The sequence below is a fragment of the Lepisosteus oculatus genome, chromosome 8, assembly GCF_040954835.1.
Source record: "Lepisosteus oculatus isolate fLepOcu1 chromosome 8, fLepOcu1.hap2, whole genome shotgun sequence".
NCBI lineage: Eukaryota > Metazoa > Chordata > Actinopteri > Semionotiformes > Lepisosteidae > Lepisosteus > Lepisosteus oculatus.
The window spans coordinates 47623692-47650354 of NC_090703.1; the positions used below are offsets into that span (position 1 = coordinate 47623692).

The window sequence follows — 26663 nt, forward strand, 5'->3', positions numbered from 1 at the left end:
TGCCCTGTCTAATACGTCACATTGGTGCGCCAAAGGAGATCGGTAACAAGCATGGCCACCGGTGAGGATGAGAAGAGACCTGTGCTGGAAGTGGTGAGTACTGTTCTGAGTGACCGTTTAAATGAAAATGCGATAAACTCAATGCACAAGCCCATAGTCTATTTTAGGAGTGGGGTGTGATTTGCGTCTGGTATTTGAAATTAAAATACGGTCACGGCGAACTTGGCATCAACGTGTCTACTCTGGCAATTGTCAGTTGGGGAAATTCTGTGATTTCCTTGAGCGAACCGATTTCGGTGAAAAATCTTACTGAAAGGAGCAGTTGCAGCATCATGTGCAGGGATTTAGCGAGTTTTGTTTCTCCGAAATCTTATCTCATGTCCCATATTTACCGCGCGACTCTCAAAACCCCCCAGAAAACAGACCACTACCTGAGAAAGCAGGGTTTATGGCAGTCCTTGTCTAAGCTAACTGTTCCCGTAGCCTAAAACGGTATACTAGCTATATTTCATATGGCCAGTTGTTCTCTATAACCTACTTAAGCGTCTTGGGAAAAATATCTGAAGGATAAGACGAACAACAAAAATAATTTCGTTATCGGCTGGATAAAATGAAAATGAAGTACGGTTTCTGTCACACTAGGGAGACTTTGTATGTCTGGACAACTTTCCAGACGATGGAGAGTTGTACGCTGCAGAATTATTTCTGTGTGAAATTGTGAAGTTTCTAGAGTGTTTTCATTTTTCTCGGCGATACCACCTTTTACCAGCTAGGGGGCACCCGGAGGTAGTGCTGCCGCTGACCAGCAGATCCTTATAATTGTGATTTCTTCCTGCGATCTGCGGGGATTATCACGTCCACCCAGCTCAAACACCCAGATTTCCCAGTTTCACACAAAAAAGGCTGAATTCCATCTCCCGTTGAAAAAGAGCTGAAGGTATTAAACATGTTTTGTTAGCTGTTTTTGCTTTTAAGTACATAGTGTTCTTTTTTTCCACGTTTCCTAAAAATGACTTGGAATGTTGTCTTGAAAAGTGGGAGCAGGGAATAGAGTTTCTGTAGCTGTCTGGGCAGACAGAGGCCTTCCTGTGAAAAAGACATGCTCCACCACAGGGGATCACAGAGGCCTCACGTGCAGCTCCAGTCAGGCAGGCTAGAGCTGCAGCCAAACCTGAATTCTGCCCTTTCTCTTAGGCCCAGAGGTGCCTCTCTTTCCCTCCTCAAAACCTCATCCTTAATCGCCGCAGTACTCGCTATGAAAGCTTGCTCGCTGCGCTTGTCAGCTTACTACTGGGCTTTCCGTTCCAGCTCCTCGTGAGCCGAAGGAGTCTTCTGGGTATCTCCACAGCCGGGCTCCCCCTTCATCGTGCCCTTCATCGATCGTCCGGCTTGGGAAATTGTGAAGCCTGGTTTTTCGGCTCCTAGCCTTTCATTTCTCTCACTGCTTCAGAGCAGAAATCAAAAAGATTGAATGAATCCGGGTATGAGCCCCGAACAAGGGGTTGATTGGCTGACCAAGGGTTGAGTAAGAGTCATGCCATCAGACAGCGGGGCCACAAGGACAGTGATCGAGACATCCCACCATCAGGGTTTCACACTGCTGCTCGGCACTCTGATTATTAAATGCAGATCCTGGTGCTTTGGGCAAGAGTGTGGCCTTGTTGTCCTGAAAAAGGAGCAGCAGAAGGATCCAAACTGCAAAAATGCCAGGATACAGCAGGATGGGCACTTTATCGTGTATCCCTAAAGTGCGTTAGCCACATTTTGCCCATCTTAAGCAAGGTGACGCCATTTCATTTACACAGACGTGGTCGGCGAACAGACTTCCGCTCAGGATGCGCACACCAGCGCGAGTCGCCTCACCCAGCCTGTTTGCAGGTCGTTTTGGCCGCCTGGTGATTTCCGAGAGGTCCTGATTGCCGCGGTGCCCTTTGTCTTCCGCAGGTGCAGGCGGAGGGCGGGGATGACTCCTGTGTGACGTTTGTGCTGCACGACGAGGACCACACTCTGGGCAATGCCCTGCGCTACATGGTCATGAAAAAGTGAGTTTCCCCTCTCTGTCTGGAGGTCCCGAGTCCTGGTGCACAAGCGCTCTGACAATCGCTTTCAGATATACTGGCCGCTGGCTTTTGTACCGATGGTTTCTTTGGTTTCATATACTGTAATATGTTAACTTGATACATGGCTGAGCTCAAAACAGCTTTTCGGACTTCCGGTATCAAGCACAGCCTTAACGTGTGGGAGACTGCAGCTCTTAAACCCCGGAATGTTTTAAATGGCTGTGCAGTGGAGTATTTCTTCAATTGCATCGACCTCTACGTTTGTCGTGTGTCGCTGTGTTGAAAATAGTCAATGACGTGTTAAAGAGCCGCCGGGTTCATGTGCGTTTTGTGTTGCACAGCCCCGAAGTCGAGTTCTGTGGGTACAGCATCACTCACCCCTCAGAGAGTAAGATTAACTTCCGGATCCAGACACGAGGTGAGTGCCTGTGTGCGTGTGTGCGTGCGTGTGTGATCTCAGACTCCTGACGGGTGACACGGGGACAATCTGAAATTGTAAACAAAAAAACAATTTTCAGATCTGCACGTCGCAAAAAATATCTAGTTTTTGCTTGTGCTCTTAATCCCCTTGCTGTTTCATTTCACCGAAGGCTGGCATGTTAAATCGAAATGGGGGTCCACGAAAATGGACGAAGGCAAATGTGTGTCTCTGGGGGGCTCCCAAACACCACAGCTCCCCCTCATTCGTGGGACGCTCTGTGGCGTGTTTGTTGCAGAGACTTTCCCCACCTGCCAGGAAAGCCCACGAAGACACCGGTTCCTCTGAGCAGCGTGAATCAAGCTTTGTTCTTGGTTATGTGGTAGTCGGCTTTCTTTGTGTGGAGCCCTGTGTTAATATTGGCATCACAAGTGTTTTTGTGTGGATCCAGCCCTTCTCTCTCTCCTTCTGCAGCAGACGGTTATTATCCGCAGAGAGAGATAATGGGGTCTGTTTCCATAGTTGGGAAATGGCTATTTTGGCTTTTTCTTTTTGATGTCCCTGGTGCTCTTCTTGGAGAGGTTGCACAGCAGAGCTGCATGAGCGTGTTTTGGCTGCTCTGCGTACGTGAGCTCCACAGTGACAGCCTGACCGGCCAGAAAAAGGCCTTTCACTGTGTCGCAGTGCCGTGGTCCCTTCAGTCTTTTTTGTTTTGGTGAATAGTTCTGCTCATTTTTATGGAGTGGGGGCAGAATTCAGTTTTTAAAATTAGATTATGAAACGATCCCTGGTGACAGTGTGTAGCCTCGGAGCAGAGCCCTTTTTTCTGGCAGGAAGCCCAGGACCACAGAAACAAAACCGCCTTTTGCTCCTAATTGTATTAGCTGCTTTAGAGGAGCACATTGGAGCAGGAAGAGGGATAATGGGTTTTTAACTGGGGTCCATAGAGGGGCCTCCGTTTTCAATCTGTTACACGCTGGGTTGCAGGAGCCGACCAGCTGTTGTTCCCAGAGTCTGGGAGCAGCGCATTTGTCACAGTTTGTACACCCTTAAGCACCTTCCCCCAGCCCAGCTCCAGAACGATGACCGTCCAAGTAGAAGAGGTCATCTAAAAATACAAAGAACAAGTGTAGAGCATCATGTACCTGCAGAAAGACACAGAGTATAGCTGATCACCTGGTGATCCTGGTCTGCTTTTATTTGTGCAGTGAGTTTTCCCCCCAGCTCTGAGGCTAATTTATGCACAGAAAAACAACATAGTCTTGACTATGTGGCTTTTTTTAAAAGAACAGTCCCAACCCCCGGGTCTGCTGCTCTGGCAGTACATAAAAAAAGCAGGGCAATTATCTGTTAAATGTGCAAAACCCCAGAGCCGACATGGCTGATTGAAGTCTGGTGCTTGTTGTTCAGACAGCTGTGTGAGGAATCTGGCTCCTGCTCTTTCTCTCTCTCTCTCCAGCTCTCTTCTGTCTCGGGAGCTGGTGCTGCCCGTACGGTCCTTCACGGAGACAGGTTTGCAGTTGCAATTGACAAAAGCATTTTATGAGGAACACATGGATATATAGGCTGCAGAGCAAAATGGTACCTGGAGAAAGACCGTTTCAGGGATCTGCGATCTTTGTTCATGACGGGTTGTAATTTTCTTTTGGGTTCTGCTGCCATGCAGAGAGCTTTGCTTCTGCTCTGGAGAGCTCCCTCTCCACCCCCGCACGCATGCACACGCACGCCCTGGGAGTGAGCAGAAAGGTAACGCGCTGGGGGTGGTTGTGAAAGGCAAGCTTATTCTCCACACTGGATTTTGTTTCCCAGAGGTCCGAGCCCTCTTTGGCCACCTGCTTGCCAGCGGTTGAGCAGCTCTCTCCTGTTGCTGACGTCGCCATGTTGGACGCCTGTCCTGCTGCCCCTCCTCAGAGGTGTAGTGAGCGGCAGGGAGCCTGGTGCACTTTACAATCCTCTCCACTATGCTTTGATCCCTGGTGTCCTGCCGCTAATCCTCAACTCTCCGATACTAGTCGAGGTGTAGTACTTGGATCTTAAAGAAAAAATACAAGCCTTCACTTGTAGAACAGTTTAGAACAGTTGGCCTAATTATTTAATAAACTGCACAGTTGTAATACTTCTGTCCCAGCTTTGCGGTATTTTAGAAGGACTTTTAAGTGAATGCCTTATCTAATAATCCGCAAAAAGACCTTATGAAAAGACCTTTGTTATGTAACTTGGAAAATAATTAGTTAAATGGTTTGATTGACTATGCAGGTGGGAACAGAAAGGTCCCTGAGAGACCGGGCCCACCAAGGAACTGAGTTTGACAGCCCTGGTCAAACAGAAGCAGGGTGATCAGATCTGTCTTGTTTTTGTTTCCCCAATCTCTGTCGTGGACTGTTTTGACAGAACGCCAGGTAACCTTGAAATTCCACCCCCCCCCTCCGATCGCAACTTGGGCCCCGAGCTGGCGGCAGACCCAGCACTCTGGCCACCACCACCTGAGTTTCGCCTCTTGCGAAAAGACAAGCGTGGCGCAAACCAAACACGAAACAGCCTCGCTCTTCCAAAGGACACGTGTGCTTGGCTCAGCGTTCGATCAGCCTGTTTGTTTTTTTTTCCCCCAACCCTGCTCCCTTATCAGGTGGATCTGTAGCTTTCTTTCCCATCTGGTTTTATTCTGTCAGTCATAATTGAATATGAGTTCGAATAGGGAGCTGCTGCAGAGGAGCAAGGAAAGGTCAATAACACGCTGCAAAGTGAGCAGTGTTTCTGCTTTTCAGCATGGAGTTATCCTTCAACCTGTTCATTGTTTCATTCTGTTTAAACCGAAGCAGTCTCCTGGACTCCATATCTTCAAAGCATTTATGGGTTAATGTGCCAAATGGCTTCTTCTCATCTGTGACCTTTCTTGCGTTCAGAGCAGGACGTGCTCTCATTTCAATCCGATTTCTTTCCGAAAAGTTCCTCTCGCCGAGAAGTCCTTTTTTTTAATTCATTTCAGACATAGCTGTGAACGTGCTCTGGAGCAGTCGTGCCGGCGTGGAAGCAAGAGGGGGAGAGGGCTGGTGGGGCTGAGCCCGGAGGGTCTTCAGGCCTGGGTGCGGGGAGTAGATTTGGGATTTGATGGGGTGTTAGAGGTAGGGAAGCGACATTAGCGGGTCCGCTCACGTCAGAGGTTACGCGCGTAATGACTGTGGAGGCGGGCTGGAGAGGGGGCGGTGAGGAACGCGTCTGAGAAGAGGGGCTTCCATTTCCCTTTCCTTCATGAGTGAAGCGAAGCCAGCGCGTGTCCTGTGTGTGTCTCCTCCCTCCAGTGTGAGCGCCAAGCAGCAAGTGTGCATCTGGATTGAAACCGACATCCAGTCATATGCTTTCTCTCAGTCGGTGCCATTCCTGATCTGTTCCTACAAGGCTCAGGCTTTGGAACGGTCACGTCTCCAGCATCTCAGCTGCAGTGGATATGTTGCAAAGCAGAGCCTGTAATCAAATCCTTCCTGATTTCCAGGGTAGGAACATGAGGGCTATGTGAGCTCTGTACTGACGCGATTAGTCCCAGTCCCGAGGACATCTCCACTTGAACCCTGTGTGGCCTCTTTGTTTTTAATTTAGTGTTCAGCGTAAGGGGTGCACATGTATCGTAGGCCACTATTCGCATCTGGCTCTTTGCGATAATGTCCCTGCTCACGGAAGGTCTTCCCTTCGTCCTCTCCGAAGCCTACTTTCAGAGCTCAGAGACTTTTTCTACTGCCGGGACTTAACAACTCCAAAGAGGCCATAATGCCTCAATACAGATTGGGTGGGGCTGACGCCAATCCTTGAAGCTGTAGTTCTCTTAGGGGTTACTTCTTTCCATGGGCTGCCTGGTACTGATTCCCATTCGAGGTGAACGGGAGAGCGGATTAATAAGCAAGGTGTTGGCTTCTCCTGCCCTCGTCTGGCATCGGCAGTGTGGCAGAGGTTGCCAAGAGCCCAACAGCCGTGGTCTGGTCTGCTCGTGACTGTGCAGTGCCCGTGGGACTTTTTCCTTCCCAGTTTGTCAGGCAGCACTTTCCACTTGTCAACAGGGGACAGGAAAAGGCAGTCTGCTGGTCTCTTGCCAGGCCTCTGCTTCCTGGAAGCATTGGCAGGAGTCAAGCTGCGTTCGCATGTGGAATGCTCATTTTAATTGGCTCGCACAGAAATCTCAGCATTTTAAGTTGTTGCATATTTCTTATTAAAAGGAAGTGGGAGGATGGCCGAATAAAATCAGTCATTCGGTTTCTTTAGTTGGCAGCTCGCTGGCTCTGAGCAAGCATGACCAGAATTGTGCGCGAGTGTGCACTTTGATGTTTCTGAAATAGATGTTTGTCATCTGGCAACAAGCACAACTTATCTAGGAAAACCAGATTTATGTGCAAGATCTTGCATCTGCGCGCTGGTGGTTCAGTTGAGTGGGTTACTGATTTCGCCAGGCTAAATTGCCGGTTGGAGAACGTGAAGGATCTCAGCTGTTCGAGAGTAGTGATCTTGCGTGCAAAAGCTGCAGATCTGTCTTGGCTGTGCTAGCCCTGCAAGCCTTTGTGGGCAGATAAGGGTATGGGAAGGGTTCCAAACGAGAGAAGGTGTAGGATATTTGTAACCCCCGTGTTAAAACATGCCCCATCTCTGTCCCCCGAACAGGAGGAGGCAGAAGTCGCAAAAATACCAGCCAGTGGATTTGTGTCCAGTCGGGTGCTCTGCTCTCCTCTCCTGCAGCGGTTTTCGTGTGCGAACACCCGGGAGGCAGCGTGTGTTTTGAGCCTCATCGCTTGCTTCCCTTCCTGCGAGCTGCCTGCCGCCCCGGCCTGGCGCTCAGAGGCTTGTGGAGGAAAGCGCTGTCCCGGGATAAGGGCTCCCTGCCACAGCTCCTGCAGAGAGAGGGGCTCTCTGCCCACGCTAGCCCTGCGGTTCTCTCGTGCTGCCCACTTCCCGCTGACTCCTGGTTTTTCTGCTTATGCTCAAGCACTGCTGTGGTGCCGCTTGCAGAGCCAAACAGAGCAAAGTTCACAAAGGGGTTTTGTTTTTCGGAGTTTTACGAGATCCTCTTTGATGGGATGCAGATTTTGTGGGCATTCCTTCTCCTTTATAGTTTTGTCTCTCTCCCTCTCTCATCCTCTATATTTATAGTTTTCGTTTTTGAAAATGAATGGTAATTATTTTGAATTATCCACCCCCACTCCCCAGGAGAGGGATGATGGTTTTCTCTCTCTGATGTGGTGCATGGTGACAGCTTCATCCCAGGAGCTCTGTAAGATGCTAAGAATCTGAGTAGCATTGAAGGGGAGTACCAGTTTTCGTTTTATACCACATGCAGACTAATATTTCTGTTTGAATCAGAAATCTACAGTTCGTCTGTGAGAGCTCCACTTCTTATACAATTTAACTAAACATTACAGGACAGTTTGTGCCAGTTCTTCAGGAGAATGGGCTGCCAGGTTCAGTACTGGGCAACCCATGTGGTACCCATGCACTTTGGGTCATATATTTGGGTCATAATATTTGCAAACAAGAGGAGCTCTTTTGTCCCATCTAACTGGGGTATTTGTCTTGGGTTGGAATTTTGATGAAAGGTTTTGCTAAGGATCCTGGGGTGCCAGTTTAAGTACATGTCAGCAACTGCTCTCTGGGTGGTGTGTGACCCCTTCTCCAAGATATAGCCAGTGATGTCATCCCAGGGAGTGATCCCTCCCTCTTGCAGCCAGTGATGTCATCCCAGGGGGTGAGCTAATTGTTTGTCCTGTTCCGCAGGGGGTCTGCCTGCTGTGGAGCCTTTCCGCCAGGGCCTGAACGAGCTTATGGAGGTCTGCCAGCACGTGCTCCACACCTTCGAGGTGAGACCTTATAGGCCAGCCCCTCCATTCCCCCCCCCCCCCCCCCCACCCCCCTACCTTCCCTTGGTCTTGCTTAGTCTTTTGAGAGCTTTGTTTTGAGAGCAAAATGGAAAATAATGTGACCAGGCAATCTAAGAGCAGTATTCTTGATATTCCCTCACAGATTCAAAGTAATTGTTATTCAGGTGGGTCTGATCAGAGATTTCCCTGCAGGATTTCCTGGCTGCTCTGTGTTTCCATGCGTTGCAGATGAAAAATTGTGCCCGATTAAGAGTCTGATCCCTAAGTCGTGCTTAAGATGAGCCCAGCCCAACTGTTAAAAGATTATGTAATCCTTAACCGTTTACATTACCTGTTAATTAGATTATATTATAATTCGCTTTGTATTGCAGTTCTGCAAGCAGGCCAGAGGAGATGGTGCTTGTTAACGTATTTTGAGTAAGTCTCCCCAGGCAAATTCTTAGTTGAGTTCTCTACACACACAGGCAGATCTGACAGTGTGGCGGCAGAACGCAACCTTACAACATAGGAATGGTTACAAATAAGATGAGGCTGTATGCTAAAAAGTTAGCATCCCATGAGAAAAATGGCTTTATAGTAAAATTTTGACAGCACTACATCAGACAGCGAAGGACAAAGAACACCTGATTCAGGGTCAGTACTGCAGGAGGAGCTTTTGCGCGTGAATTCGTGGCTGGCGTGTGTGGATGTGCTGTCCAGCTCACGTCAAGACTGTGCTGCTGCTCCTGATCTTCCACAGGCACCTGCTCGCCACGCCTGCCTCCACTCATCCGCTCTCTGAGCCTCTGGGCCTGCGGAGACCGCCGAGTCCGGAGCCAGGGATATTGGAAGCATGTGTGCTCGGAGTTTGTGTATATCGATGTCAGCTCGTAGACACTTAAGGCTGAATAATCCTCGCCAGTTGTTCTGGTGCAGCATTGGGTTTCATAATGAAAAATATTGCCCCTGGGGTATGAGTGCTAGCTGTTAAACTGTCTTGGCAAGTGAAGAAGCAGGCTTCCCAAGACCGGGCACACATGAGTGGAGTTGTGCAATCTGCGTTTCACAGCATTCTGGTGCTCTAGTGAGTGCTGAGTTATACCATTATCGGTGTCAATGGTGGGGGTGAGTGGCAAAAAGCAGTTTGAAGTCCCCCCCCCCCGCGTCGCACAACTCACCTAATCAGTCATTTGTAACTCTTAGCAAACTGTTCTGTGTTGCATTCTTTACAGGCTCGTGTGCAAGTGTTCAAAGAGCAACAGGACGTTGCCATGGATTAACAGGGGAACGTGGGAGGATGGCCGTTCGGGGGACCCAGGATCAATCTGAAATCCCAGCGGATGACTTTGGGGGTTTTTGTTTTTAATTGCTCCAGAAAGCCATCATTCAGCATGACTGCAAAAGCACCTTTCCCGGTTCCCAGAGAAACCAAACTGGGCAGACTGGGAGCACCGATCTGGGTGGTGTCTGGGCAGTGAGGTTGACCCTGCCCAGCACTCCACCTCCACAACACGTGCCCACTGTCCTCCCAAACATCCGGCCTGCAAGGAAGAAGGCCTCCAGAATTCCCTCCACATCCCTGAACAGTCCTCACCCATGTTTTTCTGAACAAAACTTTTTTTCCTCTTTAGTCTGATGCTATAACTTTTTTTCTGGAAAGACAGTATTCAGATTTACAACTCAAAGCCTGATATAATTGTATGAGCCCCCATGAGTTTGCGTCCTCTATGAGTGAATATGTGCTCTCTGGGCCACAGCTAGGTGGGTTCTTGCTGTACTCCACTTTCACTGTAGTTCTTTGAATGGGCTAGCTCACTTGATGTGCATCCTTTAACTTGTGGTTAGCGTGTCTTTAAGAAGTCCATATATTAAGGGGAGGGGAATCCCTTGAAGATTTAACATAGATTCCACTTGACTCCCAGATCCATAATCCTACACGCAGTTTTTCAGAGCTCTTCAGCTCAGTTTCCTCTGTGTGTGCTTCCATTGCAGGAGAGAACTTGTAATGTTTGTGAACTGCCTTTTTCTTTCTCAGAATCGCCTAGCCTGATTGAGAGAGCCGCAGGTAGTGCATAATAAATGGAAATGCCAGTGCAGTCACTGAAAAGGGCGTTGGGCCACCTTGTGCATATGTAGGCCATATGTGCAGAGGCATCCGGAAATCTGCAGGGAGAATGTGGCATGTTCTTCCAGGAGAAGGTCAAATCATCCTGGATAATGCAAGTGGAAAAGACTGCCTTGTTGTGTTCCAGAATATCCCATGAGTTTCAGTTCACTTGGTGTCCCTCATGTACCCAGGTGATTCAATTTTTTTACAACTACCAGTATCTGAGTTGTATGTAGTTCAAGAGGAGAGCTGCGTCAGCATGCGTAAGGCTGCAAAGGAACAGGTAACAGGTTTGTTCCATGCTGAATAAACACTTGAAGGCTCCACAGCCGAAACGTTGCGTTTCCTTTCCTTTTCAGCGTGGAATTAACCCGTTACCTGTTCCCCTGAGTCATATGGACTTGGCATCTTTTTACAACAGCGAGATGGTCCTGCGCATAGTGTTGGCACTCCACACCGCTGGGCAGAAGTGACAGTCAGTCTTGAAACCTGTACCACTCCCTCTTCATCATTTTTACCGAAGAGCTACCGTCTTGTGCAGCTTGCAGAGAAATGGACCCTGCCTGTGTTGAAAACAAAATCCTTAACCGGTAAAATGTGACTGTTTTTTTTTCCCCCCAGTTGGAACAAAAAAGTCTGAAACCGAACCATGATAAAATATTTTTATTTGCTATCTATTTGTTTTAGACCACAACAAACAGTATCAAAAAAGCTTTTTTTGTTTAAAAAGTAAATTTTAGAATAAATGTTTTCCTTAAAAAAAAAATATGAATATAATATCTGTTCTTTATATTTTAAAATATACAGTCGACAGTAGAGTACAGGATCCCCCTCCCCTGTTGTGGAGGAATTTAGGATGAGCACTAAAGTAAAATACAGGTCTGGAACAGGGGAGTTGTCTTCACAGCTATACAAATAGATACTCACTCTGGTACATACAGCAGATCAATGTAATACATGAATAAAAATGCTATAGTTTCTATATTTTGTCCCTGGAATATACTGCATAATATACTATATATAAATATACTGCAAGAGAACAAAATAAAAATGCTTTAATTCTGAAAATGCCTATTCAGAGGAATGCTGTATGAAATCCAAGGTATATACATTATGTAACACTTTATTTGATGATGCCTATTAATACAGTATATAAATGTATATATAATGGAATATTTTAAAAAAATAATAATAATTTGAACAAGGAGATTGAGGTATAACAGAGACCAAGCTATTCCAGGTGCTAAGAACAGTTCTAACCTCTGATAACCTAGTAGGTGTATTGGTGTCATGGGACTCAGTGTGTCTTTGTATTTCTGTTTTGGAGTTTTTCATATGCATTTCTTGCACATGCCTGGTCTGGCATGGCTGCTTCTGAACAGAGTAAAAGAAGGCACATGTGACTAGTACAGCATCTTATCCTGATGCCTTAGTTTGATCTATTTTGCTTTGTGTTTTTTTTAATACTTTTATAGTCCCCCCTCCAACAGACATTTTGCTCTATTTTTTCTGACAACATCAGTTTAACGTGACGATGAGGCCAGTGTCACAGCTAAATAGGTCAGCGTCATTTATATGGACTCAAAACAATAATAGTGTCTATGTATTCTATATATCTATATTGAAAAACAATGTTCTTATTGTGTACCATATATTAATGTAGATACACATAGTTAAAAACTCTTCCCCGGTTCTTGCTTACTGAATGCCTGTATTGGTGCGGATGGTGATAAACTTCCAAATCTATGTACAGGTGGTATAGTGCTTCAAATACATTTAATCCGTGTTCCATCCTAAACTGTCTCTGAACCACGGTTTGCAGGATTAGGACTAAATCCTAATATTCTATAACATATTTGTCCATTGTTCCTTGATCTTAGTTTATACAACATTTTGAGGTTATTCTACACTCAGCCTGTGGAAAACTGGCATCCTCTCCAGGTTGTAGCCTGTGCTTCTGGGTTAGGCACCAGGTTTCCACAATCCTTACCAGGAATAAGCGCCTTTCTGATGATGGATAAATGGAGGTTCTATACAGCCATGTGTAGGGAGCCTTCCTCTTGACCACCCACCTGGATTGTGGTGGTTTTGATGCAGAGGATCGTGGAGAGAGAAGTTCCATGTCCCAGTCTGGTTGTCCAGCTGCATTGTTAACAGGCCAAAGTCCCGAATGCATGTTGCTCTGGATTTCTTACCACAGTAAGTTCAGCTACTTTGTGGTTTTCCTTGAAGGGAATCCCAGGTTGAGCTACGTCTCGCAAGAGCCTGGTTGTCTGGTTCTGTGCGGTCTGGTCTTGTAGAGCCGAGTTGGTGCCAGCAGGCGGGGGGGGGGTGGTGGGTGGATGTGTCGGGAGGGTAAGAGCAGTCCTGTTTATTGGCCTCCGCCCCCCTGCTCTTTGCCCAACTGCCCCCCTTTGCGGGCACCGTCTAGGAGGTGCTGTACTTGTGGCTGGATCGCGAGCTGCTCCGGTCCAGCCCGTTCTCGTGGCAGTGCCCCTTCCAGCGAGCCGCTGAGCCCCTCTCGTCGGTCGGGGCGATGTTCCTGCTGGGCCTCTGGCACCAGCAGCACAGGCAGGACTGGGGGGACAGAGCAGAGAGAGGGATCAGGCGCCCCGCTTGGCCACCTCCTTGCGTGCGGATGGGCCGCGGTTCGTCACGTTTCAATCTGACGCTCCGGTGGTGCAGCAGACTCGATAGCGGACTATGGACCGATTTTCATAGGTATGAATCGCCCTCCATCTGAACTGAGGACACTTCAGTGCTCTTTCCGAACTAGAGCTGTTTCTCCAGCCCTCCTGCTTTAGCAGCAGAGTGTACCTGATGGCAATGCTAACTGTGATGGTATATCTACCACCTCGGAGAGGTGAGGCACAGCAGGCTGGAACTTACCACAGCCTGGGACTGGTTTAAACTGCTGAGCAGTCATATTCTTATTTTTTCTGGACATTTCAACGAAGCAAAAGTAGACATTTTTTGTTCGCATCGTGTAGCCTACAAGTTGGGCTGCCATGAATGGCACCTGCCAAATCTGCTGGTCTTTTTCTGGAAACCAAATTTTCCTACACCTGTTTTCTAAAGCAAAGCAAGAAGGAGACAATATCCCCCCCCCACCTCCCCTCCTCCTGGTCTTACTTGAAAGCAGTTCTTGAACTTCTGGCTCACAAAGTAAAGAGCAACGGGGTTGATGCAGGAGTTGAGTGATGCCATGTTGATGCCAATGTAGTCCATCACCAACAGGAAGCTAATGGAAAAAAAATGGGAGAGGTGCAATTATAGTTTTTTATGGGTAGATTTTCATGTTGTAGGGATGTCAAAGCCTAGTTTTGGAGAGCTGGTATATCTGGAGGTTATACTAGGAAAAAAAGACAGGAAACAGGTGTCTTTTTCTCATTTCTGCCCTGCTTGATATTCTGCAATGCAGATGAGCAGAGGGTGGATTAAGACCTTACCTGAGCAGCTCACAGCGGGTGGGGTCATTCTGGTCATAGATGGTCTTCTTCAAGATGCGGCTCAGGTGGAGGGGCAGCCAACACAGAGCAAAGATCACCACCAGGCAGAAGACAGTCTTGGCCACCTCACGCCGCTGGCAGGAAACGACAGATCGTGAGCTTAGTGCTTGTGAGCGTTTCCCTGTACCCCAGTGCAATAGGGCATTACGGAGTCTCCAGTCCTGGTCCTGGGGAGCCGCAATTCAGTTAGGTTTACAGGTCACCCAAAACACCTATTTTTTATATGAGGTGCAGGTGTGAGCTGTGGAGCTATTAAGCAAGTAGTTTTGTTCCATTAATTAATCCTGGGCCTTGAAGGCTGAAGGGTCCTCAGAATTTGGTCTCGAAAGGTCTCTAAATTGCTCAGTTTTAAAAGAAAATCACCTGTTTGTCTGATGATGGAGAAATTGTTCTAGGTCTCTAGAAATCATTGATTTGATGATATCTGGGGTAGGGGCTCTCCAGGAGCAGAGGTCAAAGATCCCTCTCTTAACAGCTTACTTCATGATGGACTGGTCCCCTAGACAAGGATCTGAAATCACTGGGTCGTGTCTTGATTTATAATCTTTCAGACTGTGGCACTTGTACAGCCGGACGTGAGTGGCCTTTGAGACAGGTCTTGACATAAGCTTAAGCCGGAGGACTTGCATTGCAAGTTGAAACATCCCCATTTTGGTTGGTCCTAGTTTTGGTCTCAAGTCCAGCAGTGTGAGTCATTTGTAAGGCCCGAGCTGTGGATGGGTGTTTCAGTCATTTCAGGCCTGTACCTTCAAACTGCCTGGGGAGAGGTAGTTGCAACAGGAGAAGTGGTCTAAAGGAGAATCTGTTTCTCACATCTTTATGTCTCCCCCACTGGTGTCCCGAGAAGGCATCCGATCAAAGTGACAGCATGGTTCCACAATTCCTGTCAAACTGCCAGTACAGTTAAATAGGAAATATGACTGGCTGGAGACCCCAGTTCCTGATTAATTTCCATTACGTTTTATTCCCCTTTCAGTGCCCCCAGGTCCTGGTCTGAAGCCGAGATCTTGCAGGCCTGTTTTCCGTTTGCTCTGTTCCATGCAGAACACTGGCACCTGCTCTCAGAAAGATGTTTTCACACACATCGTAACCTCAGCCGCAGCATGGCTCCACTAACGAGAGGAGGAAAAAAACCCCTCTGCCACAGATCACTGGCAGAGGATGAAACGATGCTTAGCTAATTAAAGGAGGAATGTTGTTAAGGAAATCTGGCCATTTGCAAGGCCAAGTTAAACAACGGGAAGAAACAAAAATCTTGTGGCAGTGGGCTTAGAAGAACAAAACCCTTCCTGATGTGTGCAAGGGCTTCTCATCCAAATGTCCGCCTTGTCGAAAGCACCAGAAGCTCCACGAAGCGAGCAAGAGGATGTGTTGGCTGTAGTCGAGCCCAGTGGAGGAAGGGGCCCGGCTGTGGGGCCCTGTCTACCTGAGAGAGGAGTCTCTCGGCTCTCACTGCTCTCCAGCGTTCCTCCTGAAAACCCTGCCTCCCCGCCCTCTCTGCGCCGCTACACTCAACCCTCTCCATTAGGGGGAGTAAATGGTCACAGAAACGTTTGTAATGAAATAAAAGACACTTTTTTTGGGGGGGGTGTTATGTAAACGTGATGCATCGGTTCTCGTCCCGCGGCTCGGAAGTGGGGTGCGTTTCAGACAAAAGGCTGCTTGACGTCGCATCTCCAGAGACTCCCGATAAGCCGCCTCCTAGCTGCCGCAGGATGTGTCAACAATTCCTGTGGTCAGTAAACCTCCCCTGTCGTGCTATTTATTTGGACCTTCGAACATGAGAGAGCTCAGAGCCATCTCAGTCCCCCTCCTGTTAGTGACTGCAAGAGTCAGCCTTCTGCATCTGACTCCCGTGTGACACACAACTCCACAGTGTCCCTGGGCGGAGCGGTGGGTCTTTGGCTCAGGATCTGCGCCTGTTACTGGAAGGTTGCCGGTTCAAATCCCGCGGCTGGCAGAGGAATCCTACTCCGTTGGGCCCCTGAGCAAGGCCCTTAACCCCAACTGCTCCAGGGGTGCCGTACAATGGCTGACCCTGCGCTCTGACCCCCTGCTTCTCTCTCCCTGTCTGTGTCTCCATGGAGAAAAGCTGGGGTATGTGAAAAGACGAATTCCTAATGCAAGAAATTGTATAGGGCTAATAAAGAAACATTAATTAAACATTTTAAAAAAAACCACCCATGGGTTTTTTTTTAAGGAAGAGCCCTGGATGTTCATTCCCGCCTACCTGTTTCATGTGGTCGTTGAGGGCGATGCGCATCCCATTCTTGCGGCTCAGCATCTCGCAAGACATGAGGGTGTAGAAGACCCCAGTGCAGGCCAGCGGCAGGCAGAAGTAGAACCCAAACAGCCACCAGTCCTTCACGTCCTGGTAGAACTGCAGAGAGACAGACCACCATCAGCAACCCTCCCCCGCCCCCCAGCGCAGAACTCCAAACTAGAGCTCTCCCCTGGGAATCGGGGATAAAAAGCGTAAAGCCGGAGCTAATTTTGCCATAAATATTTCAGGTGTGAGAGCACATCTGTTATAATGACACTGAAAGTGTGGGGTCTACACTGAGACAATTATTAGCTTGGAACTTTGAGCAAGACAGGCACCTTGAACCATTTTTCAGGAATGTGACCCACTGGGCTGCAGTGAACATTTTTGCCAAACATTCTGCCTTTTATGCATCATTGTTGCTTTTGGAAACGTTTTCTGTTTCAGTTCCTCTCTGCTTCAAGAGAACTGCTCGTATTTTTTTGGTTGTTGTTGTTCATGACTGGACAGTGATGGCCTGGGATCGATTACTGCTGAGGAGCCTGTGTTAAATGTGGTAGGAGACCATCTGCGTGCATCTGCTCATAAAGCCACGCTTTCACAGGCCCATGGCTTCCCAGTGGCTGAGCCTCTGTAGATCCAGAACTCTCCAGGGCTGGGAAGGAGAGACATACTGCAGACTGCCTTCAGAATAATCACTTTCAAACCAGCCCCTGAAGTTAGTTGCGCCCCAGATCTGCAACAGATTTATGTTTTACCTTTTAAATTCAAGAGAATGGCCTGTCTCTAATGAAGGGAGAGACCTATGTTTGAAATATTTCCTGTTCGTCATTGATTAACTGCCTCTGTGATAATCTGGGTTTTTATTATCTGGAATAATTACTTAAAAACAGGAAAACACAGTAGGCACAGTTTAACCTCAAAGGAACCCTGGAGTCATTCTACGACCTTTACTGCATGTTTCCTCTTTCCCATTTTATTATTTCTCCTTGATCTGCAATTTTAAGGTCTAGGTTTGTATTTCAGCCCAGACAGGGAGAGTAACAGCAATTTAACCTGTTTTGGCCAAAGTGGCCTGGGGAATATGTGCACCAGTACATAAAAGCAGACAGATAGTAGCCTGACTAGCCACAACATGAATGAGGGTTATCTATTCTTAAAATCTAAAAAGAGAAAAAGGAAACATAACCTTTCAGTGGCGGATGAGGTCTTCATGAAAAGTACTGTTGTCTATCACATGTTTCATTGTACTTCTGTGTTTTGTGCTTCTGAATTGGGCACTTTAACTTGCACTGCACTGAAACCTGTAACCTATACTATAAATCAGAGGTGACAGTTGTCAGCTTAAAGTGAGTATCTGGGGTTACATCTGTTTCCTCTTCAACTTAAAATAGAGGAAATTCAGGGGGGATCCAACAGAATCAAGAATATAAGAAAGTCACGATGAGGACAACTCCGCTACTTCAGCATAAGTAATGAAACAAGCAACGCTGGACAGGATGTTCATTTAGGACTGAAAACAATGTAGGTCTTTACACCAAAAGTTGGGGGTGTCAGGAACCGATTCTCTTGCCTTTTTGCTCAAGAATATGCCTAAGTATCCTTCTACAACTGGACAGGGGAGATCCCCAAGTAAAGAGGCTGCTAAAAACCACCTGGGTAAAATGCAGCCCGCTCATGATATTCAATGTACAGTGTTGCATGCAGGTAGAAGCAGCACAAAATCCAGACAGAAGACGAGGAACTTGAAGCTGGTATCTACTGAATGAAAATGCAAATATTTTGTGTTGATATCATGGGAACCATAATTGTCTCCAGGCAATGTGGGAAAGCAAAACAATTTAAAAAATGTAATAATACTGTATATTGGTAGAAGTGTTCTACTCAAATCTAGGGAAGCTGTATTAAAGTTTAAAACACACTAGTAAGACGTCATTAAGAATGACAAGGGCAATTTCAATTACCACATTTCCAAAAACAAATTCCTGCTCTGGATTCAGTCTGGAGAAGAGCAATCGGACAGGAATGCCCCGCACAGCAGGCTGAAGGGACAGAATCTTTCTAGGCTTGAGGAGACAGAGAATTTAAGGATTCAAAATCCTCCGGGGCATTATCAGAATTCAGAACCAGCAGTGGAAAAAGGAAGCAGTGCGTTTAAAATGCAAATTAAGACGAGGAGCAGGAGGCCTTTTACCCCAAGGATTGTGGGAGTCTGGAACAGCTTAAAGTTGATCAGATTGATGCCCTCTTTTTTCTCAAGGATGGGCTTGATCCTCCAATTGGCTACCAGCAACCAAAACGAGCTACTTGGGCCACATGGCCCAGCGCTGGGGAACCTCTCTTGCGGCCTGTGTGGAACCCCGGCGTCCTCTGGTGCCGCCCCTGTGGCGTCCAGCCCCCCCCCCCCCCGTACCTTCATGAAGCTGGAGTCCTGGTGGGGGTGCAGCAGGCACACGCGGAGCTTGCTGCCGCGGTAGGGCATCTCCATCATGTCGAAGGCGATGGCCTCGGGCACAGCCAGCAGCACGGCCGCCACCCAGATGAGGGTCACCTCCACGGCCTTCCACAGCGGGATGCCCATCCCCTTCACCCGGCTCCAGGACGTCACCGCGTGGTACCTGCAGGGGGCGACAGAGAGGCGTCCTGCATCCGGCTCGGGAATGGGGCTGCTCCGGAAGAGCATTCCTTCTAGCTTCTCTACCAGTTATCTATAGGACACGTGTATCTCGCTGTTGCACAACTCTAGCAGGCCCAGGTTTATCTGCTCTCTTTAATCATTTGTTCTCTGGAGAGTCAGGGTAGAGGTGTCCTGTGGCCGGCCGCTTGGCCAATTAGAGAAATTGGATCACCAATAAAATAGTTTCAAAAAGATAGCAATGAAGGACTCTGGGGAGAAAGAAGGCCAGGAAGGCGGTAACTCTGTTACCTTTGAGCCCTCCATCAGTAATGATTTACAGCACATGGAGGGAGGAATGCGTCAGCTCAGATCAGGCCCAGTCATTTGCTCCCTTGCATCTGCATCTTGAAACAATGCAGACGCGCAGACGTACATCGCAATTGTACCTCCTTCAGCAGATCGTAAGAAAACAGATCGTAAGCCCCAACTCTAAAAACCCGTGTGAAAATCTACTCATAACACCATTACACCAGCAATTTCAAGAGCATCAGTGAGCCACAAAGGAGGATGTTAATTCTTCCTTTATATAATCATTGTTCTGCAAATAGGTGCCCAACCAAGATCTGAACCCACAACCTTCCATTTCTGAGTCCAGAGCCTGAAACACGCCTCCATTCTGCTGTAATGAGCAGGGATGTCAGAAGTACTCCCATCGTGTAGCAGAACTGTGATTCATCTTTTCACTTTCTGGCTGTTGAAATCCTACTCACACCCGTTACTTTGCGTAAAATTGCCTCTCCCGGGACCTGTGGTTATCCTGCTGCTGTGCAATGGGAGTCTTCCTTCTTTCCCAGGTAAGCTGAGGAAGTCCAGCTGTAGGAATGCGAAGAGACATCGAGGCTGGAGCTGTGACTCACCTGTCAATGCTGAGGGCACAAAGGCTCAGAACTGTAATGCCCACCGAAGCTTTCTGGATGAAGGGCATCAGTTTACAGACGTGCACTCCAAACGGCCAGTCTTCTGCCAACAGCTGGAAAGAGCACAGAGGAGCTGGGGTCAGGCAAATGTGAAAGATGTATCAATGCACAGCTGGATTGGAAAATTGACCTCAGTTGCACATACTGTACAAATTGCCGCACACAAAGTACAACACAGTTCAGCTTGGCCTGCACAGAGCCCAGTGAGACCAGTAAAAATGTAATAGTTAATGTGCAGGATGTGCAAGCCGATATGTAGTGTCCTCTGATAGTATTGGGACAGCAATTTCAAAACTTGTTTGCTTTAGAGTCAAGCAATTTGTGTTTGTGATAATTTTATGATGATGAAATGTTGAACTCAATACAATATGGAATAAACTATTTGTCTTGCATAACACCATTCTTGGCTTATACCTCCTTAAATGAAAGCTTAGTGAAGATATTTGCTTTTCAGCAAACGCACAGCCTGATACTACGCAGATTAGAGAAAAGTGACCATAGGTATTCTTGGACTTAAAGGAATGTGCTAGGCTGACAGACTGAGGAACTCAACCTTTTCAGTCTTGAATGGAGATGTTGACTATAAGGGGGTCTGATTTAAAGTACTAAATATCCTCAAAAGCGTGGAGAAAATCAAACCTAAGGTCTTCTTCAGGATTAACAACGAAACACAAGTGCAAACCACAGGGAAGTGCGCCTAAATGACATCCCAAACTGGGGGCAGACATGCGCTTCCTCAACAAACAAAAAAAAGACAGATTTAAATTTATGTTCTCTCGGTAATTTGACGACGTAGTCATTTCCCAAAGCGACCTGCGCTCAGATCTGATGGACAGTTTCTGCCTCTGAAAGCTGCTAGAGAAACAGAGGTCTGTGGGTGAGAGAGTGAGGTCAGGTTTTTATAATAGCTCTTCTTACTACGGCAGTAAATCTCTCGGACCAGGAGCTGGGATCACATGTGGCACTCTGCAGAGAGCTGTCCTGGAGGTGAAAGGTGTTGTTGTTTAGACAATTAACCAGTCACCAGGAATTAACGACGTACGTGATGGCCACACACTCGCGCCTTTGCTTCTTGTGAGCGCAGTGACCCCCCCAAGAACGTGCCTGTTTGATTTAATGTTTAAAGGCAACTGATCTGCCTTAATACGCAGGAGCATCTGCATGAGTTGTCACTCTGCTTCGATGGTAATACTTTGTGCGAGACCCACTGGGTTGAAGCCAGACCTGCACTGAACTGCAGCGCATTAGGAGCCTCTGACATGGTGGAAGAGGTCCTGGAAGGGACCATCTCTTTGATGCTTCACACCAGCATGGACGGGTTTTGCAGAGATACCATTTCTGAAATTGCAGGCAGGGTAATTCAAGATGAGCTGGAATTAGTAGCTAAAAGGACGAGAGCTGCTACTGGGACAGGCTGTGAAAGCTGTGGCTGAACTGCAGCTCCTTACTAAAAAAGATCTTCTACACTGACTCTGTAACAGATCTCCGCCTTGACCGGCAATGCGGTAGGGAAATCTGCACACGGGTTGTCCCTAATATTGTGGAGCCTGTAACAGAGACACGGTGTAACGGTGCCTTCCAGCACTAATGTGAGGCTGTATTCATTTTTCCAGCAGCTGACACAGCTTACAAATAAGTCTGTAACTCAAACAGAAAAGTGTTCATTTTAACCCGGACTGCTTTTTTTTCCTAATGATGCAAGAGATCTCACCCTGAGACTTTGATAGGGATTTTTTTCTTTTATAAGGAATTGTTATTATTATTATTTGTAGTATTATTAAATAATTTCCTCTAGTTAATATAGCAGATAGAATGTCTCATCGTCGCCCTCTGGTGGCTCCACCCACAGTTCACCTCCCCTTCCCGGCTGCCCCGTTGCAGACTCCCGGATGGGCGGTCCGGGTTTTTGGGGAATAGAGAGGACGAGCTCTCGGGTGCGGACGGGAGTGGCCCAGCGAAGACGGAGGACGGAGGACGGAGGGGGAGGAGAGGCACAGGCAGTCTCCGTCCCCGGTCGCGAGCTGCCCTCCCTGCCTCACCTTGAAGACGTTGATGGGGATGGCGATGAGGATGTACAGCAGGTCCCCGAGGGCCAGGCTGGCGATCAGGACGTTGGGGCCGTTGCGCATGCACTTGTTCTTGTAGATGATGCGCAGCAGCGTGGAGTTCCCGATGATCCCCACCACGAAGATCAGGCAGGACACCACCGTGTTGACGTACTTGAACGCGTGCTTGATCTCCGTGGGCTTCGCGCACATGGGGGGGAAATAGGAGCGGGGCGGGTTGGACAGCGCCGGGAGGTCCGAGGAGGCGTTCCAGCCCGGGGACCCTGCCGCGCCGACCCCCGTCAGGCCCCTCCGGCCCGGCCCCTCCCGGGGGCTGCTCGGCGTGGTGTCCCGGATGAAGCGCGTGGCCCCCGAGGCGGCCATCCACAGCTCCAGGAGGAGGAGGAACACGGCGGCCTTCATTCTGTGCCCAGTGGCTGGGGAGCAGGGGGGGTGGGGAGAGACCAGGCCGTGGCGCGCAGTCCTGCAGAGAGAACAGCCCGGCATCACTCACCAGGCCTGAAGTCCTGAGAAAGCGCTGGGGAAACTGTTTCATGCAGCTAAAGTGTTTGGCTGATCTTTGTCACTCTTAATTTGTGTGGATTTTTCTTGGCAGGGTGGCATGGTGGTGCAGCAGTGAGCATTACTGCCTTACAACACTTGATTCAATTCCACCTGGGGTGCTGTCTGTGTGGAGTTTGCATGTTCTCCCCTTGTTCCCGGCTGCTCTGGTTTCCTCCCACAGTCTGGAGACATGCCGGTAGCCTACATGGCCTCTGTTAAAACTGGCTATGGTGTGAGGGTGTGTGTGTCTGTGTTGGTCCTCTGATGGACTAGTGTCCCACCCAGGGTGTACCCTGCCTTGCACCTAGTACTTGCTGGGAGAGGCTGTGGCTCTCCTGGGACCCGGAATTGGAAGAAGGGCTTGGAAAATGGCTGGATTTTGTTTGGAGCTTAACTGTTTTCCCACCTCCCCTCCGAACTCAAGGGCTGGAGGCTGGAAATGCACGGAGTGAAAAGGCCTGGGGGATTCAGAGTGCAAGTCCTCTGCAGAGAGTGTGTTTCTCAGCAGCCATCCCTGCACTACTCAATACCCCAGGGCTGATTCTGCCGGGTGTGTGCCATTCAGCAACACCATGCTGTATAGCACCGTACATCACCATGCATAACGCTTCTCCTTTTCAAGAGCTCCCCTGAGGAGCAAAAAGCATTTCCTTGCTCCTGAAGGACCGCCGCTTACATGGAAAGCTAGATTCCCAGTGATCAGCAGTGTGAAAACACTTTCTGGAAAGTCATCAACTGTACAATTCATTATGCACCACTTGTAGCTACTGGTGATCCAGCCTGGACTGGTGACATGTGGTTTGGAAAGAGTCACTTAGGAAAATACATTTCCTGCTGAAAAGTTTAAATAGACTACAGAAATTCTTACTGGTTTTATTTTAGGTTTTCGGGCTTTGCTCTTGCTGGTTTTCACCAGCACAAAACAAAGATGTTTATGTCCATCACTTACAAAGGCATCTTACTGAGAAATAACATTGCATCTAATCTAACCACTATCAATTTGTTTTGGTTGAATGCAAATCTAACACAAAACTGAGAGGCTGCAGGGAGCTAGCAGGATCTGCTACTCTATGTACTGGTGCACGCCACAATGAACACATGCTCGCTCGTGTGCAGACCCGTGTGCATCCTCCAATTACTCCCATGACCGGGATCATGGGACCGAGACTGTGCGGGACAGTGCTACCCCCGCTCTCCAAGGCATCACAAGTTAGCTCTCACTCTGCTGTGTGCTTCTTTGTCTCTGAATGGGACGATTGACTGTTTCCAAACATCTGCAGGGCAAGCTCGAGCCCCCCTGGCATTCGGGGCTCTGATAAATATATTGTTCCACTTACAACCCAGAAAAAGTCTTGCCAAATACCCTGGGGACAAAACTTCCACACATCTGCAGAAACCTGAAGGGGGGCTGTTAGGGGGTCTTTTCTGTATTGAATTCCAACAACCAACCACAAAGGTCATTGAGGACTCCTTGTGCATTTCACACTGCCCTCTGTTTTTAGTGCATCTTTAATTTTTGTGGTGCACATAATCAGACACAGCTACACAGCTCAGCTGGAGTGCTCCTCAGTAGTAAATAAGCTGTCATCATGAAGCTCTTGTGTGGCTCTCGCCCTCTCCTCCCTGATAGCAGGCAGACGGATCTATTCCTGCCACCTGCTCTTGAACATGCTGCAGTACTTGACTCCAAAGAGCAGAGGAGCAGAAGGCTGCTCCCACCCTGCTGACAGGACTCCACTGGTTATTCCCAGTGAGACAGGAGCAGGAAGCACCAGCAGACGTGCCTGTGCTATCAGCTGTTAAACCTGAGCGCACTGAGCCAGGGACGTGACACTTGTGCACATCTGAGCTGTGATCCAACAGCAGACCACCTGCAGTACTGCATGTCCTATAAACCTGCCATTAGCTGCATCAGCTGCTAAGCTCATATTTGGTCCCGAGGGATCATCACATTGCTCAGATTTACAACTTTGTTTGTCAAAATGACTTAAATTTTCACATGATTCAAAACTTGCGGTGGGACGCCTCGGACCGATCAATAAAACTAATAAGACTAATAAGTCATTTTACAACAGCGCCCTGAGCAAACCCTAGGACACGTGTGGCCTGGGGCACGTCCTGTCATCACGCTGAAGTGATCTGTCTCTCCCCTCCAGACTGGGTCTGGGGTCTGTCTCTGTCTGCTCCGCTGCAAGGCTGGAGGTCATGACCTCTGTCGTTCGTGCCTGCGAGACTCGGACCCCAGCCTTTCACGGAATCGGGATTAATGCAGAGCATGCGGTTAGGTAAGGGAACACCAGTTTTCTCCATGCACATCAGTAACTGGTAACCAGTAGGTAACTGTGGCATTTCTTTGGTCAATTTAAATTCATATTACATTTTGTTGTTTTTATAGCTGTCAAATTGTAATTCATGTATTGCCACACTCTAAAGCCTACAGCACTTACTCTACCTTGGTATCAAAATTGACGATCCGTATAATACATTTTGGTGAAAACAGATGGCATGTTTTAGTGGCTCAGAGACTGTAATAAAAGAAAATCTCATTCTCTTCATTAGTGCCAGATTGTGAGGCAGTGCTGTAGGCCAAGCCTGTATTTAATGTGAAATTCTGCCAGAAGTCTGAGCTCAGTGAGTGTTGATAAAATGATTCCTTTGATGGAGAGGTTCTGAATCCTAGTCTTTAAAACCCCTGAGCCTGCTGTATTGTGCCCCCAGAGGATGACTCCATTACTTAATTAACACCTTAATTATTTCCTCTACTAGACCAATTAAACCCTCGGCTATAACAAATGAGTTCGTAAACTGCTTTGAAATTTCAAAAAGCCCATAAAATGTGCACACAATAAGATGTTGTACAAGCTAGAAACAGCTAAAAGGCTCCAATTAAATAATTAGTTCAATTAAGAACTTTGGGCAAGGATCTACATCCGAAAAGACTGGAAGGGGGGGAGTTGAGCGGAAATCTGTTTGACACGCACAGGGGGTACAGTCAAAAAGACACCCCAGGAACAGACAGACAGCCAAGGCCACAACCTGGGGAGTCCCTCCCAGCTCCTGGAGGCCCACTGTCATCTGTTTACCTTTTCCATCTGGGATCACAGTTTCACAGCTGGTCTAATTATTTATTTAGCTGTGTAACTGTGAATACTTCTAACCTGGCTTCTCATTGTTTTATAGATAACCTTAACTTTACCAAAGTTCTCATTAATCAGCTTTAAAAGACCTTCAGAATAATCATTCATAGAGTTACAGTTACTAAAACGGGTTGATTAGCGAGCAGCCATATCACCCTGCAACTCACCACTGGCAGCCCCACTGGAGCTCAGCAGGTGTGAGCCTGGTCAGTACCTGGATGGGAGACCTCCTGGGGGAAAACTAAGGCTGCTGCTGGAAGAGGTGTTAGTGGGGCCAGCAGGGGGCGCTCACCCTGTGGTCTATGTGGGTCCTAATGCCCCAGTATAGTGACGGGGACACTATACTGTAAACAGGCGCCGTCCTTTGGATGAGACGTAAAACGGAGGTCCTGACTCTCTGTGGTCATTAAAAATCCCAGGGCGTTTCTTGAAAAGAGTAGGGGTGTAACCCCGGCGCCCTGGCCAAATTTCCCATTGGCCCTTACCAATCATGGCCTCCTAATAATCCCCATCTCTGAACTGGCTTCATCACTTTGCTCTCCCCACTGATCGCTGATGTGTGGGGAGCGTTCTGGCGCACTGTGGCTGCCGTCGCATCATCCAGGTGGAGGGGAGTCTCCATTATCTCCGCTTTGAGTGGAGTGTCCAGAAAAGTGCTACATAAGTGTAAGTAAACATAAGTTTAATGGACTATTCAGCATCAACCAGAAAACCCTAAACCCTTGATTAGAACTATAGTAAGTATTAGGAGCAAAATATGTGAGACAGAAGCTAGAGCATTAACAGGAGATGTGATGTAAGTGGAATCGTGTACAAGAGAATAACAGTAACTAATACGGCAGGTTGGTGGTTACACAGCATTTTGGAGGGACAGGAGACAAGGCACAAGTGGAGATGGGGGGTCTAAACAATGCAAAAGGCATTCAGGCACAGAAAATGAATCTAGTTAAATCAAGGGTCTCAGGAATTATCTATTATATGACCATTTACAAGCAGGATACATGATTTCAGAAGTATGCTACCAATCACAAAATTCAGATATTCATTCTAACACAGTCCTATATTCCTGATCTCATCATATGTGTATAAAGGTAGAAGCGATTGTCATGGGAAATGTACATTTTCCTCACAA

The 26663-nt window shown here is 47.9% G+C and overlaps 2 protein-coding genes across 5 annotated transcripts in view; one reads left to right on the forward strand and one right to left on the reverse strand.

The window, feature by feature from the left end:
• On the forward strand, window positions 1–11401 carry polr1d (RNA polymerase I and III subunit D). Its single transcript, XM_069193650.1, has 5 exons — window positions 1–93; window positions 1945–2042; window positions 2402–2478; window positions 8230–8312; window positions 9545–11401. The coding sequence occupies exons 1-5, from the start codon at window positions 52–54 to the stop codon at window positions 9590–9592; spliced, it is 348 nt and encodes a 115-aa protein (XP_069049751.1). The 5' UTR covers window positions 1–51; the 3' UTR covers window positions 9593–11401.
• The window catches only part of LOC102691410 (endothelin receptor type B-like), a 21739-nt gene continuing 6143 nt past the window's right edge, over window positions 11068–26663 (reverse strand). For all 4 annotated transcript variants that reach the window (XM_015351640.2, XM_006632961.3, XM_069193648.1 and 1 more), the window contains 7 exons: window positions 21825–22314; window positions 19726–19838; window positions 18605–18809; window positions 16159–16308; window positions 13869–14002; window positions 13552–13660; window positions 11068–12996 (listed from right to left, as the gene is read on the reverse strand). In XM_015351640.2, the coding sequence (XP_015207126.2) occupies window positions 12847–12996; window positions 13552–13660; window positions 13869–14002; window positions 16159–16308; window positions 18605–18809; window positions 19726–19838; window positions 21825–22253 (1290 nt within the window). In that variant the 5' untranslated portion in view covers window positions 22254–22314 and the 3' untranslated portion in view covers window positions 11068–12846. The remainder of the gene's footprint in view (window positions 12997–13551; window positions 13661–13868; window positions 14003–16158; window positions 16309–18604; window positions 18810–19725; window positions 19839–21824; window positions 22315–26663) is intronic.